The sequence below is a fragment of the Impatiens glandulifera genome, chromosome 1 (assembly GCF_907164915.1).
Source record: "Impatiens glandulifera chromosome 1, dImpGla2.1, whole genome shotgun sequence".
Classification (NCBI taxonomy): domain Eukaryota; kingdom Viridiplantae; phylum Streptophyta; class Magnoliopsida; order Ericales; family Balsaminaceae; genus Impatiens; species Impatiens glandulifera.
In genome coordinates this window covers 69,540,780-69,554,718 of record NC_061862.1, presented here as the reverse complement: position 1 = coordinate 69,554,718, position 13,939 = coordinate 69,540,780, and the positions used below count along the sequence as shown (strand labels likewise).

Here is a 13,939-nt window from a genome sequence, read left to right as displayed (position 1 = left end):
TAGTTTCAATCTTGTCCCGATCAATCTTGATACTATCGGAAGAAATATTGTAGCCCAAAAGACGAGACTGTTAGTGAAGAAGTGATATTTCTTCAAATTGGTATATAACTTCTATTCTCTTAGCACCCTAAAAACTTGTCGAAGATGATTTAAATGCTCTTCTGGGTTGGAGCTGTACACAATAATATCGTCAAAATAGATAACAACAAATTTCTTAATAAATGGTTTAAACATGTGATTCATAAGTCTCATAAATGTAGAGGGTGCATTAGAAAGTCCAAATGGCATAACCAGCCACTCCTAAAGACCGTCTCTTGTCTTAAAAGCGGTTTTCCACTCATCTACAGGCCGCATTAGAATTTGATGATAGCCACTCCGTAAATCAATCTTATAACCAATTTTGAAGCCATGAAGTTGATCAAAGAGATCACAAGGCGAGAAATAGGCTAGCGTTATTTGATCGTGATTTTATTCACCTCCCTGCTATCAACACACATACGCCACGAACCATCTTTCTTGGCACAAGAAGTGCTGGTATGGCACAATGACTCTTACTTTCTTGTATAAGACCTCTTGCCAACAAGTCTTCAACTTGTCGCTGCAACTCTTCATATTCCTTAGGATTCATTCTATAAGCATCTTTATTTGGGATCGACGCACCAAGGATTAGATCAACACAATGTTGAATGTTTCGCATGGGAGGAAGACCCGTAGGAATATCTTCAGGTACGACATCAACAAATTCTTGTAAAAGAGGTGCACTTGTAACAGAATGATATTATCTTCCTTGTTTTCTTCCAAAACCACCAATGCAAACGTCTCTAAGGATTCATTCATTACATCCACAAATTGTGATTTGGCGAGCAAATTATTCCTTCTTCCTTTGATGGTTTAACAATGTCTTTCATTTCTAAAGGTCTCAAAATTATTTTCTCGCCATTTTTTTCAAAAGTAAAGGTGTTTTTGAATCCATCATGTTGCGTTTTCCTATCAAATTGTCAAGGTCTTCCAAAAGCAAATGACAAACATCCATAGGGATAATTTCCTTTTTATGCCAGAATTGGGAAAGACAGAGCTGTTCCAATTTCCTAGTCTTGCCTACTTATAAGCCTTTATGTAATCGTGAAAGACAACTCAGTGATTAATAATTACCTTGAGCTCTTAAGCATGTTTAGAAGTGTTATCTTCTATTTATTGTTATCTTATATTTATCTTGCTCTGATACCACTATACGTGAAATAATTTGGGTTGGGTGAATATATTTTTGTGCTTCTTTTAACTCACTTCCTTTTTACTTTCAAGTTAATCATATGTTCGAAATTCTTGTGCGGCGATTGTAATAATTCGATTCTCGTCCATATTTTGATTTCTGAATGTAAAATTATTTTTTGTCTCCCATATCTCCTAGCATGTCCAACGCCATTTTTTTAACTGGTCCTCCTCTCGTTTTCTAATGTTTTGCAAATTTAAGAGTAATCATTTCTAAAAAAAATAATTATTATTACGAGGATACTTGATTTGTATATTTGATTTAAAATATTTTTGATAAAATCACAATCGAAAATAACGTGTTTAGTTGTTTTATGTGAGTTTTTACATTGACTACCCATTACCATGATGTCAGTGGTAACATTTTGTTTGTTTGAAATATTCACTTTTGATGTCTCTACTTCATTAAGAATTCTCCCCATAACTTTTTATTATTATTTTGGTGAACACTTCAGGTTTCAAATTTTTTTGTCAAATATTAAAATTATTTTACAAATTATTCTCATGGTTGATCTTAATCTAAACTAGATAACCAAAATTAACATTATATTGTTCATCATTAGATCAAGCCAAATTTTAATATCATATTCCTCTACATCCTCTAAAGGGATTGACAATATTTTCTTTTTTGACAGCATTTCATTAATGAAAATTTGTGACATAGAAAAGGACTTTTTTCACTTGACCCACTTCAATTTCATCAAGAAAAGTAACTTATGGATTTCAATTTTCTTTAAAGACATTGCCTGATGCAAGATTTCCTGGGCAAGTCGAGGTTGATCAAGAAAGCTACCTTCAATGTGGACATAAATGAATTGCATGTGTAGTAAGTAAATCTGCTCAAATGAGTGTTTTTTTATTCCTTTTATTATTAATAATCATTACAAATCTCTAATTCATGTAGATTCTCTCTAAAAATAATTAGGATTTCACCACTTAGTCCACATCCAAAATAAAAATTACATAAATTAATCCAAAAAATATATATATAATAAATCAAAACAATAAAATCCTATTTGAAGCTTAAAATCATCAAAATTAATTTCATTTGTAGTAAATTGAAGGCTTATCAGATTTTGCATCCCAAACACCTCCTTCCTTGAGATACTGCAAGTACCTTGCGAATTCCGGTTTGGCCGTCGCCTTCTTCCTCCGCCGTAGATCCAACAGACCCAAGATAGGATGAACCTTCCCCGCCGCCGCCGCCGTCGGCTTGGCCGGAGAATTAACAATATTGGAATCCGTCGACCCTAGTTTTCGGGATGTAGATGTGAGAAATTTGACCGGCAAGCTTGTGACCCTTCTCAACTTGGCATTGAACATATCACCGCCGCCGAGTGAAGACGGTTGGTAGTGGTGGTGGTCGATTCCTCCACCGCCGGCGCCGCCCAATCTTTCATATCGTCTGGTGCTGAAAGCTCTAAACATGGTTTCTTGAATCGAATTAAATAGTTTTGATTGAAGAGAGATAGAGAGATAGATAGATAGTGTGTTCATAATTTAAATGAGTCTATATATATAGAGAGAGATTCAGAGATTGTTAGCAAGATTTGGCTGCTGATGTTAGTTGACTAATGACTAATTTAGAGCACAGATAAAAGATTTTTTTTTTAATTTGATATTTTAAATATATTATAAATAAACAAATATATAATTTTAAATTAATTATTTAATAAAAATAAATAAAAAGTGGGGTTATCTAAATTTAATTAATTCAAATAAACCCATATCAAACAAAGTTCAAGTCACGAGAAGAAGCTTCAATGTATCTACCATGTGTTGTTCATTTATAAATGTTTTTTGTTTTAAAATATAATTAGGAATCCAACGTTGACTAAGGATTTATTTAGGGTTATTTTAATTTAAATGTATTTAAATAACTTAACCGGTTAACATCATTTCAGATCATTTCAGGTAAGGATGATAATTTGAAATCATCTCGTGCGATAATTTGAATTCTTCTATTTGAGACGGTTTTTTCGGTTTAACTGGGGATTAGGTCAGGGATGATATTTGTGTCTCCACCCCGATCTCTATTTTTGTTTCGAACACTATAAATACAATTAAATATGTAAAATTACCAATATAATATTTATTAATTTATTATATTTTATAATATTTTAAGTTTATTTCTGTGTAATAATATAATTTTCAATATATTAAAAAATTCGTTTTATAATTTTGTTATACATTTTTTTTAAAGAATATAGTATAAACGGTGCTTCGCGGGTCAAATTAAAACGGTGTGGGATGATAAATGCATTCTCCTCCGTCTCATTGTCATCTCTAATTTCAGTCATTCTATCCTCCATCAAATCATTTAATTTATTAACCAAAATACTAAAATATTTTTTTATTTTAAATTATTATATTTTATTTTATCATTATATATTAACATTTTTTAAAGTCATTTTATTATAAAAAAAACATTCAAAATCATTACTCATTCTTACTTTTTAAATAATAAATAACAGATTATTTAAATATAGTACTAATTAAGGTAGATATTTACATGAATTAAGTAAATTTGAATTATATTCTATCTACTCCATATATATATATATATATATATATATATAAACACTCATTTCACTACTCATCTAAATTTAAAAAATGAAATTTTAGAGTTTACTTTGTTGTTTTATATTGTTTCTAGCTCACTCAAGACAATTTCATTTATAGTATTATAGATCATTGATGAGTGAGTTAAGAACAAAATAAAGGTTAAGCTATATACAAAATTTATTTCTTATGCAAGCAGTGTTCAATCTGTTGATAACATGCATTCTTCAAAACATTAAAAGTTATTTGTCAACTTTTTCAAGCAAAAGAAATGTAAAGATGAATGCAAAATCTCTAATTGTGAGTTTTATCATTTTGTACAAGTGTAAGACTTAAAAAAGAAGTTACATTTAAATTGAGAACTACAGCACAAAAAAATGAGTTTCTTTTATTATTAATATTCATTACAAATTTCTAATTCATCAGATTCTCTCTACAAATAATTAGGATTTCACCATGCCCAAAGAAAAAAAAATAAAAGTTACATACATTAATAAAAAAAAAGAAAAGAAATTAAAACACTAAAATTTGAACCTTAAAATGATAAAAAATGAATATCATGATCACTAGTAAATTGATGGCTTATCAGATTTGGCATCCCAAACACCTCCTTCCTTGATATACTGCAAGTACCTTGCAAACTCCGGCTTGGCCGTCGCCTTCTTCCTCCGCCGAAGATCCAACAGACTCAATATAGGATGAACCTTCCCCGCCGCCTTTTTCGCCGCCGACGTCGGCTTGGCCGGAGCATTATTGGAATCCTGCCCCAGTTTTCGGGAAGTAGAGGTGAAAATTTTGACCGGCAAGCTACTGACCCTTCTCAACTTCACATCGAACATATCGCCTCCAAGTGAACAAGGTTCGTGGTGGTGGTGGTGGTGTTCGCTTCCACCTGCGTCGCCCAATCTTTCATATCTTCTGGTGCTGAAAGCTCTAAACATAATGGCTTATTGAATTTGATGATTTAATTATTAGAACATATATGTGTAGTATATATATATATATATACATATGGAATGAGAGGTTGAATTTGCAACACTTGGTGGCGGTGTTAGGTGGTGACTAGTGACTTTGGAGCATTACAAAAAGATAAATACATTTCAATTATTGATCAAAAGCTTGTTTGATGTATATATGTTATGTGATAATCAATTAGTTTTAATATATATTCAATTAATAGCTAGTCTAATGATTCTATTTGATTTAATTTAAACTTTATAAAAGGACTTTTCAAAAATCACTATTTTCTTCAAGTGAAAGAAAACAGCCTTTAAAGTTTGAAGGTTGAAATAAATTAGTTTAATTAATATTATTAGGCAATTTACATGCATCTAATTACACCCCCCAGTCAAGAGAATGGTTCTTCCCTTTTGTTATTTTAGTCATCATAATAATATCATGTGTTTTTCAATTAACTATAGTTTTTGGTTTCAATAAAGTATTAGGATTAAAATAATAATCCAATGTGGACTAAGCAAAAATGATTTTAATAGTACAAAGACTATTATTTAAACTTTTTATTTTGTCACTCAATAAATACTTAGTTCTAAGGGCCAGTCTTGGCATTGGGGCTGCTTTAGTCCTGAACTAGAATATATATATATATAAAATATTTAATAAGTTTTTCACATAAATAATATTATGCTTATAAATATAATTGGAAAGTTTAGCCATTTTCTTTGACTGAAATGTGACAGTCACACCTAACATCAACTAAATTATTTGAAAACTCTGTAATTGAAAAATGAAATTCTAACAACTTATAATATATCTAATAAATGCATAACAATGTCTCATCCAAATCAAAAAAAATGTTCACAAATTACGACTTTATTTAAAAAAGGAGTTAAATCTGAATTTGAAGAAAATTTAATATATAAAATATACCATAAATATATATATTAACAAATTTAATAATATTTATTTTCCTCTCAAATTCAACTCCTCACATATTTTAAATTACAAATATTTATTCCTATTAATAAATAAATTAATACAAAAAGGCAAAGAACAAAAATCAACAAGCTGGCAAAAGAAAAGAAAAAAGCAAATTTTTCTTTAAGAAGTACATTTTATTTAAAAGTCAGGCACAACTAGAGGTAGAGCAATTGAGCTCTATCAATCAATCTACTAAAAACAACACACATGGATAATGGACTAAATTTCATGACATAAAAAAAACGAAACTTTAAAACTGGGCCACAGTTAGGGCGACGCCAAACCGTGTCCCTAGAATTTCAAAAGGATCTTTTCTTATTATTCGGAACGAAATTCTTCAAAGTTCTCAAAAAGAAAGAATTACCCATTAAAGGGAAAGAAGACACCACAACCGCCACAGGATGTTAATATAGGTGATTTCCTTAACTCAAAATCTCTTTCTTGGATGCGTTTCGAGCTTCTTCGGGTAGAATATTGTCGGGAAGGATAAGCTCGGGAGGTGTCTCGCGAACAATGCCCAACATAGAGTCGTATTCTTCATCCTTGTTGGCATGCTTCTTTCTCAGCAACTTTTCCAACTCAATCTCATCGAAGCTCTTTGAATTCTCGGCTGCATGAACCTGAGCTAAGTTTGAATAGTTTAAGGCTGATTGGGATATGGTGGCTATCTCTTCTTCCGTTAGCTTCCTCAAAAACTTAGCAGGATTTCCTCCCCATACCTGAGAAGAAAGTCAAGTAGCCTGTTTGATCATGAAATGTAAATCGTTTGTCTTTTACACTTTTACCCTCTATGTAAATAGAAATGAAATTCATTTTTGCCAAATATTAATGAATTAGTAGATGTAAAGGCATCTATGGTCCAATTCTTTGACATAAATGGCCCTTACCTACCACGAGAAAAACAAAAGACGAGGGAAATGATATTTTTTACAAACCTCTCCAGAAGGAATCCTTGAATCTTGCTTAACAAGGGCCCCAGCAGCAACCATGGCATGTTTCTCAACAACCACTCCATCTAGTAATGTTGCCCCCATACCCACAAATGCCTCATCTTCAACAGTACATCCATGTAAGACAGCACTATGGCCTATCCAAACGAAAAAAAAAAAATCAGAATTTTAAACCAATATATTTAAGTGATGCATCTAACTGAGAAGTGTTGGAGACTGGGCGGTATACTGACCTATGGTAACATTGTCGCCAACAATAGTGGGCAAGACCTTTCCAGCAAGGTTGGTTTTCGCCACATGAACAAGAGAGTTGTCTTGTATGTTTGTTCCAGCACCAATGCTGATGCTGTTTACATCACCTACAAAGATAAGAAACACGTATAAAAAAGCCAATAAGCTCCTTGTTCAAAAAATCATGGGTAAAGTTTTCTCTTTAAAAGAAACAAAAACTTTCATTACACAGCATAGTTAACACGAATGTCGCATCTTCCGTGGGGAAATAATTAGTTAAATACATATCAGGACAAGGTTTGTCGTGAATTACACAAACAGAAAAGGTTATGCAGTAGCAAACTAAAGCCAATCAATCCCCTATGTCCTCTTCAATGATACATCTCAAGGTTCTCATCATGGTGGAGACAGATAACTTTAAAAGTAATGGATATTATTTGTAACTTATTCTAGATTGAAAATAATATATACACACTGTTATCGCAAAAAGGTAATAATCACTAACATGTGAAGTTGGAAATACAAACTTAATCCCATTTGGAAACACTTTGAGGAGCGGGTGTTGGGTTTGCACGAGAAAATGTCGAATACATTTTCTTGGAAACACTATTTTTGTCAAAGTATCTCATCCGGATTTAGATGAGATAATGTTTTAAAACACAATTAATTTCATAAATTTATTGACTCTCATCCAAACCCAGCACCAACTCCAGAAAGTGTTTCAAACTTGAAGTAATGATATCCTTCAACGTGGAAACAGTCCAATCTCACATCCATAAATAATGTGGCAAACAGACAAACGATCACAACACTTGCACTCCTAAGAAAAATTTGCAACTTCTAGGAGTAAAGTTATGGATATTGGTTCAGAATAACAGCAGGGAGCTCTGAGATGTGAATTCAATAAAAAGCCAGGTGAAACATTTCCCAGGAGTAAAATCAGCACACTGGTAAGCAACAATTCAAGATTCCAATCATAGAAGCAACAAACAATAGAAGCACCATCCATAAGAAGGGTGTAGTTTGAGCTATGCAAGTGTTAGGGGAGAGATACAATAACTATCACAAGCACTCTCTTGGGCGGATAGTTTAAGGGTGCGTTTGATAAAACTGAAAATTAAAAGTTAAATACTGAATTTTAAGTGCTGAATGAGTTAATATTTACAAAAATAAAAACTGAATAAACCAATGAAAATATTTAAATTTGAAGTACTTGAAATGTGAGTTGATTTGATCAAATGTGGAACTGATGTAGGAAAGTACTTAAAAGACTACTCTATCTTAATAATGACATAAGTTGATTAACTTTCAGGGTTAAAGTTGTCGATAAAATGTGCCTACTATTACCGAATTAACGTCATTCATCACCAACCGAATTATCGCAAATTTTATAGCTTAATCGAAACAATTAAGTGATTTTGAATGAATGTTATCCAATAAACTTAATTCAAATCCACACTTAATCATTTAGATAAGATAAATTGTGTTATCAAACAAAGCATAAGTTTCCACAACTCCATCTTGCCCATCTTTTGAAGGTTTCTCTGGCACATTACTAATACATATACCCGTTTTTGTTCTACATCTGTGGCGCCCATATTGGGTAAACAATCAATCTACTAGCTATCTGTTCTGTATTGAACCATTCCAAAAAAGTAGCATTTGTAATCACATGGAAACACTTTTATTTTTGTATTCGTATCTAGAACAAAAACTGTGAATAATTATTTTAATTTATGTTAGATTAAGTTTACTTGTCAAATGAGATCTTATATCAAGGCACAGATGTTTCCAAATGAAGATATTACAGAATTTCATAATATATCCACCATCAATAACTTATCCCTCCAAAAATCTATTAAGGCCCTGTTTGAGCAAAACCAAGAGGTTATTTCCAAATAACCTTGTTTCATAAAGGTTATTAAAAATCCAGTTATTTGGGTTAAAAAAAACATAGGGATATGAATATAGAATTTTTAAACAGAGGGTATTTTGGCTGATATAAATGATAAGTAAAATGTTGATTGGATATGGGGTTATTTGAAATTAATCTCAAATAACCACATCAACAAGGTCTAATTTTAGTATAGCTTCAACACTTAGTGCATGGTCAAAAACTCACTAGTAAGGTCACCTTCATGAGTGCAATTTCCAGCACCAGTGGGTTTCAAACAAAGTTATACGTACAAAGAATTTACAATTCCTAAAATATCTTTGATCTAGTTAATTGGACATCCAATCCACTCAAGTATAATTTTCAAAGAATTAGAATTTGAAGTGAACGGATAAATGAGTGTGCAGATGTAATCAGCTCCACTGACATTCACATGAGGAAAACAGAAAATCTGAAGAGGCAAAATCAAGCATATGTAATAATAATTTCTGGAAAAAGAATTTGTATATTATGCTCACCTCTCAAAACACAGCCATACCAAATGGAGGAACTTTTTCCCACACGAACATCCCCAATGATAGAAGCTCCAGGAGCCACAAAGGCATCTTGATCAACCACAGGAGCCTTGTCAAATATGTTCATGAGCGTCCTATGCCTGGATACTGAACACAATTGCTACAAAGTTGAGAAAAGTTGCAAAATATCCAGATATATAGATAATTGATAATAGATTCTAAAGATGCAAACACATTCTCCAAACAGAGCCAGATATATAACCCTAAAGTGATCTCTTTGATTCTAATAATGAAGCATTTGCCTTTGTCAAGAAAGAAATGAGCTTTATCATCAGGTCCCGGGATCGTTTTTTAGATAATGAGGGAAAACAATTAGTCAAACCCTAAAGTGGTAAGGCAGCAAAAGAGAGCATAGATAGATAAGATCGAATCGGAATGTGAAATAAGAAATAAGAAATACAAAGGTTAGGTTTGTAGTTGAATCATACGGTGTTCCTGAGGATAGGTGCCTTGAAGGCGGACGCCGAGTCGATCGAGGACTTGGCCAGTTCCACGGATCCAGAATCCGACGGTGTAGATAACTCGTCCTAGAGTCCCCATATTCTTTCTATGTACTTCGTCTTCTTCCTTTCTCTCTCTCTCTTCCGAATCAACAAACAGGGTTTGCTGGTGTCTAAGCTGCGACTGCGAAAGTGCGGAGAAGACGATTGTGGATGCCAAAGTTCCTCAAACCATAATCTTTACTAATAAATTAACCTATTTACCATCAAACATACATTTATTATTTTCTTTTACAAAAGGATGAATCTCTTATTAAATAAATTTAATTATGAACCAAAAAAAAATATAAACTATTAAGAGTTAATATTTTTTGGTAATATTTTTTTTATAATTACAATCACAAATTCACAATCAACATTTTGGATATTTAATTTAATTTTTATTTATGTATAAAAAATGTGTATACCTTTTAGATGATGTTTTTTTATCCAATTAATATTTTTAAAACTTTTTTTTAAATTGAAAAATTGACATACCAAATAACTTCAATTATTATGAAATCAAACTAAACATTTTTTAATACAAGTTAGTTAATCATTTACTATTTTTGAAATATCAATAATTTAGTTCATAATAACTTATTACGAGTAATATTGGTTAAAAGGTTAATAATTTTACAAATCTTTTCGTCTTAGTAATTGATTTGATTGTTTTTTATAATAATAATTGAGTCGGCCTTTTTTTAACAACAAATGAGATGTAATAACTTCTATTACGGGTTTGATTTTTACTCCGAATGATTTAAATTGAAGTAATTGGACTAAGACCATGTTAATTTTTAAAAAAATTTAAAAAATATTTGGAATTAATTTGCTAATTAGAAGTATTCTTAATTAATTATATGTAAATACAATTTTCACCGTATAATATATAACAAATGATTTGGGCAACGAAGTTATAACGAAAATAATATCAAGGATCGAAGTGGTCTGCCACATTTGCAGGAGAGAAAAAAAATTAAAAATTAATTTATTATTTTATTTTATTTTCTCTCTGCCTGGCTCTTCAGTTTTTTTTTTGGTTACTTCTTCAGCGATTTCGGCGTTTCTCTCTTTCGCGACTTCAACTATTTCTTCCTTCTTCTGCGTTTTTTCTTCAGCTTACAAGTTTGAAAATGATAAACTTTCTTGTTCCCGAACATAATTTGAGTAACCCTAACATGACACTTACATTTATCGTCTATTCGTTTCTTTTACTTTTCAAGTGAATGAGATTCCTACAACTGCATTCAAGTCTGTCAAAAATACTAAAAGAATGTAAGTTTCTAAACATTATCTTTTTAGTTAGGTTTATCCTGAATATGGCCATGTTCGAGAACTTGAAGTCATCTTTTGGAAACATATTTAGATATTGAAACAGTAATGGGGTCACACCCTCAAAACATTGCATATATCTAGTTAGTCCAAAACCATCTTAAGTTTACAAAAACTCTTATTTAAAACATATATTCAATACACAACTGCAAATTATGTTACATTTTAATAATAGACCCTAATAATATTATTACATTTGAAGCAAGTTAGGTTTTATTTTGGCAATTACATGTTAAAAATGAGTTGAAGTGAAAACTGGCCATGCCATTTTGGGACATTTTTGTGTTCAAATAAAATTTGAACTTTCAGCACTTTTGTATATGTTAAGCGGTTCATTTATCTGTATTTTAGAGTATATAAACGGAATCGTCGGTCCTCGACAACAAATTTATCATTACTGGCCACAACAGCTACAACTGATGAACAAGGGTGTGCAACTCCCTCCCCCAAAACACCAAAATTTAGTCAAAATATATTTTTGACTAGGATTTTGTCAATGGACATTTACAATCTACTTCACCAATTATCGTATGAACAAAAATAGGCTGTGAAGGACATAGGCTTCGGAGGGTTTCTATCACTTTGTCTTTCAAAATGTCCGGGTGAACTCTCTCGATATCTCGTCAAGTTATTCCACTACAGTATGTGTGCGATCATCCTTTGGAATGGTGAAAAAGACAAAATAGATGAAGATGATGTTCAGTGCGTATTGGACATCCCTAAAGGGGAGATTGAAATTGTAGTGTAAATTAGAAATGAGATAATGTACCCTGAATATGATGTCCAATTGATGAAGTGGAGGAGACGATGGGGAATCAAACAAAACATCGGCGATCCTAAAACAACCAAAATGCCAAAGAAAAATTTAAAATTCGAGCAACTGACAATAATTTTAAGATAAACTTTGCAGTTTATATTGTTAACAGCTTTCTCTAGACCTCACAGAATAAAATAATACAAGTATAGAGTTATTATCAAAAACTTACATTTCAAAGCATCATTCATTTATATACATTCTCTTACCCAATTTTTGTATATGCATGTATAAAATCCCGACATCTATATTTGATTTTAATAATATCTGAAAGTTGAATTGGTGCCAATTCACAATTAATGGATCAGTTGATGCCTGCAATAAGTGGCAGATAAATGGAAAAAAGTCATTTCTATAGATTGTAAACATTTCTCCTTTTAAGTAATCTTTGTCGAATATTAGGACTTTAATTTGGTGGTTTATTCAAATATAAATGTAAATGTTCTAACATATTGAATATTATTTTCAGTTGTTCTACATGGATAAAGTTGCGAACCCTGAACTCCAACTATCTTACGAACAACTATTTTCGATAATGTGATGTTAGAATGACAATAAGTTGAAAAGTAGGATGAAAATGGAATTAAGACGAGGATGATTCAGATTTGGAAAGGATGTTGAACGTAATTCACTTCCAAACACCCACCAAGATGAGCCTAATAACGTGGCAGATAAGGACCATAAGGTGGAGTCTCAAGTGGCAGATGAGGTGGAGCCTCAGGTGGTAAATGAGGTGAAACCTCAAATTTAAGAGGTGGTGCCTCAGATTGCAAAGGATGAGCCTCAAATTATAGTGGAAGGTCAATGTTAGCGGGAGAAAGATCCATCTGCATCGGTATTAACCTCCTTCATTGTTAAGAATGAATTAATATCTATTGTTATATCTGTAAAGAATATAACTATATCTGCACAGAATATGACAAAAGTCACACAAGTGTTGACTGATATAGTAACATCAACACAACAACATAAAATGAACACATTTGTCTTATTTGATACCTCGATCCAGGTCTTGTACGAGGCTATGAACAAAAATAATTTGTCAAGGATGTCATGCACAAATACTTCACAAAGACACCCCTGCAGAAGAACCTCAACTCGTGGATGTTCGAGTTGAAACATCACCCGAAGTGATGGTTGGAGTAGGAAAAGATGCCCCAATCAGAATAAAGCCTAAGAGGAAGATTAAAAAACTTTTGACAGTTTGAGTTGAATCACCACCCAAAGTGGTGGTTGGAGTAGAAAAACATGCTCCAAATAGAATACAGTCTAAGAGGAAGATTAAGAAACTTCAGACGGTTTGAGTTAAAACACCACCTGAAGTGGTGGTGGTTGACATAGATCATCAACCTATAGAGGTTCAAGTTGAAACACCACCCAAAGTGGTGACGGTTTCCATAGAACCTCAATCTGTAGTGGTTCGAGTTGAATCACCACTCAAAGTGGTGGTTGGAGTAGCAAAAGAAGGCCAAATCATAACACAATCTAAGAGGATTAAAAAACTTTTGACGGCTCTTAGCCCTCCATACATGGAAATAACTTCAAAGAAATATATCAAATACTTCAAAACGATTAGAATATCCAATAAAGATAAATTCATTGCAAAGTTAATTTTTGTAGGTTTGGACTTAAGGTAATATCTTTAGAACTATTCATAGTCATTATAATATTTTCTTAACTCTTATCAGGATGTGTTTTCTTCATTTCCTTTATAGGGAAGTTTTAATTCGAAATGAGCAAACCATGTTGACTAAAGACCATATGATTTCGATGAAAAGTGAAAGCTATGTGAGTTGTGGAATAATAGATGGTTTGGCCTTATTTATCAATTTCATGAATAATAAACAATCTAGAGAGGACATCTAGAGAATTTGCTTCACTATATTGTCATA

At 32.1% G+C, this 13,939-nt stretch overlaps 3 protein-coding genes across 3 annotated transcripts; all 3 read right to left on the bottom strand.

Annotated features, from left to right (window-relative positions):
- Positions 1 to 2,218: 2,218 nt before the first annotated feature.
- Positions 2,219 to 2,731, bottom strand: LOC124922400. Its single transcript, XM_047463133.1, has one exon. It carries the CDS (start codon positions 2,695 to 2,697, stop codon positions 2,314 to 2,316), a length of 384 nt encoding a protein of 127 aa, XP_047319089.1. The 5' UTR covers positions 2,698 to 2,731; the 3' UTR covers positions 2,219 to 2,313.
- A 1,598-nt stretch (positions 2,732 to 4,329) lies between these two features.
- Positions 4,330 to 4,781, bottom strand: LOC124922721. Its single transcript, XM_047463436.1, has one exon. It carries the CDS (start codon positions 4,770 to 4,772, stop codon positions 4,398 to 4,400), a length of 375 nt encoding a protein of 124 aa, XP_047319392.1. The 5' UTR covers positions 4,773 to 4,781; the 3' UTR covers positions 4,330 to 4,397.
- Positions 4,782 to 5,984: 1,203 nt separating this feature from the next.
- LOC124918827 (gamma carbonic anhydrase 2, mitochondrial-like) lies at positions 5,985 to 10,091 on the bottom strand. Its single transcript, XM_047458886.1, has 5 exons — positions 9,848 to 10,091; positions 9,363 to 9,506; positions 6,953 to 7,078; positions 6,705 to 6,856; positions 5,985 to 6,488 (listed from the first exon to the last, which is right to left on the bottom strand). The coding sequence occupies exons 1-5, from the start codon at positions 9,957 to 9,959 to the stop codon at positions 6,192 to 6,194; spliced, it is 831 nt and encodes a 276-aa protein (XP_047314842.1). The 5' UTR covers positions 9,960 to 10,091; the 3' UTR covers positions 5,985 to 6,191.
- Positions 10,092 to 13,939: the final 3,848 nt, after the last annotated feature.

What these genes read in the sequence shown, in the direction of transcription:
- LOC124922400 (XM_047463133.1), bottom strand. Translation starts at nt 2,697, where the DNA reads ATGTTTAGAGCTTTCAGCACCAGACGATATGAAAGATTGGGCGGCGCC.
- LOC124922721 (XM_047463436.1), bottom strand. Translation starts at nt 4,772, where the DNA reads ATGTTTAGAGCTTTCAGCACCAGAAGATATGAAAGATTGGGCGACGCA.
- LOC124918827 (XM_047458886.1), bottom strand. Translation starts at nt 9,959, where the DNA reads ATGGGGACTCTAGGACGAGTTATCTACACCGTCGGATTCTGGATCCGT. An exon ending in GTATGGCTGTGTTTTGAGAG is followed by an intron (nt 7,079 to 9,362) that starts GTGAGCATAATA and finishes TTATCTTTGTAG; the next exon opens with GTGATGTAAACAGCATCAGC. An exon ending in CAAGGATTCCTTCTGGAGAG is followed by an intron (nt 6,489 to 6,704) that starts GTTTGTAAAAAA and finishes CTTTCTTCTCAG; the next exon opens with GTATGGGGAGGAAATCCTGC.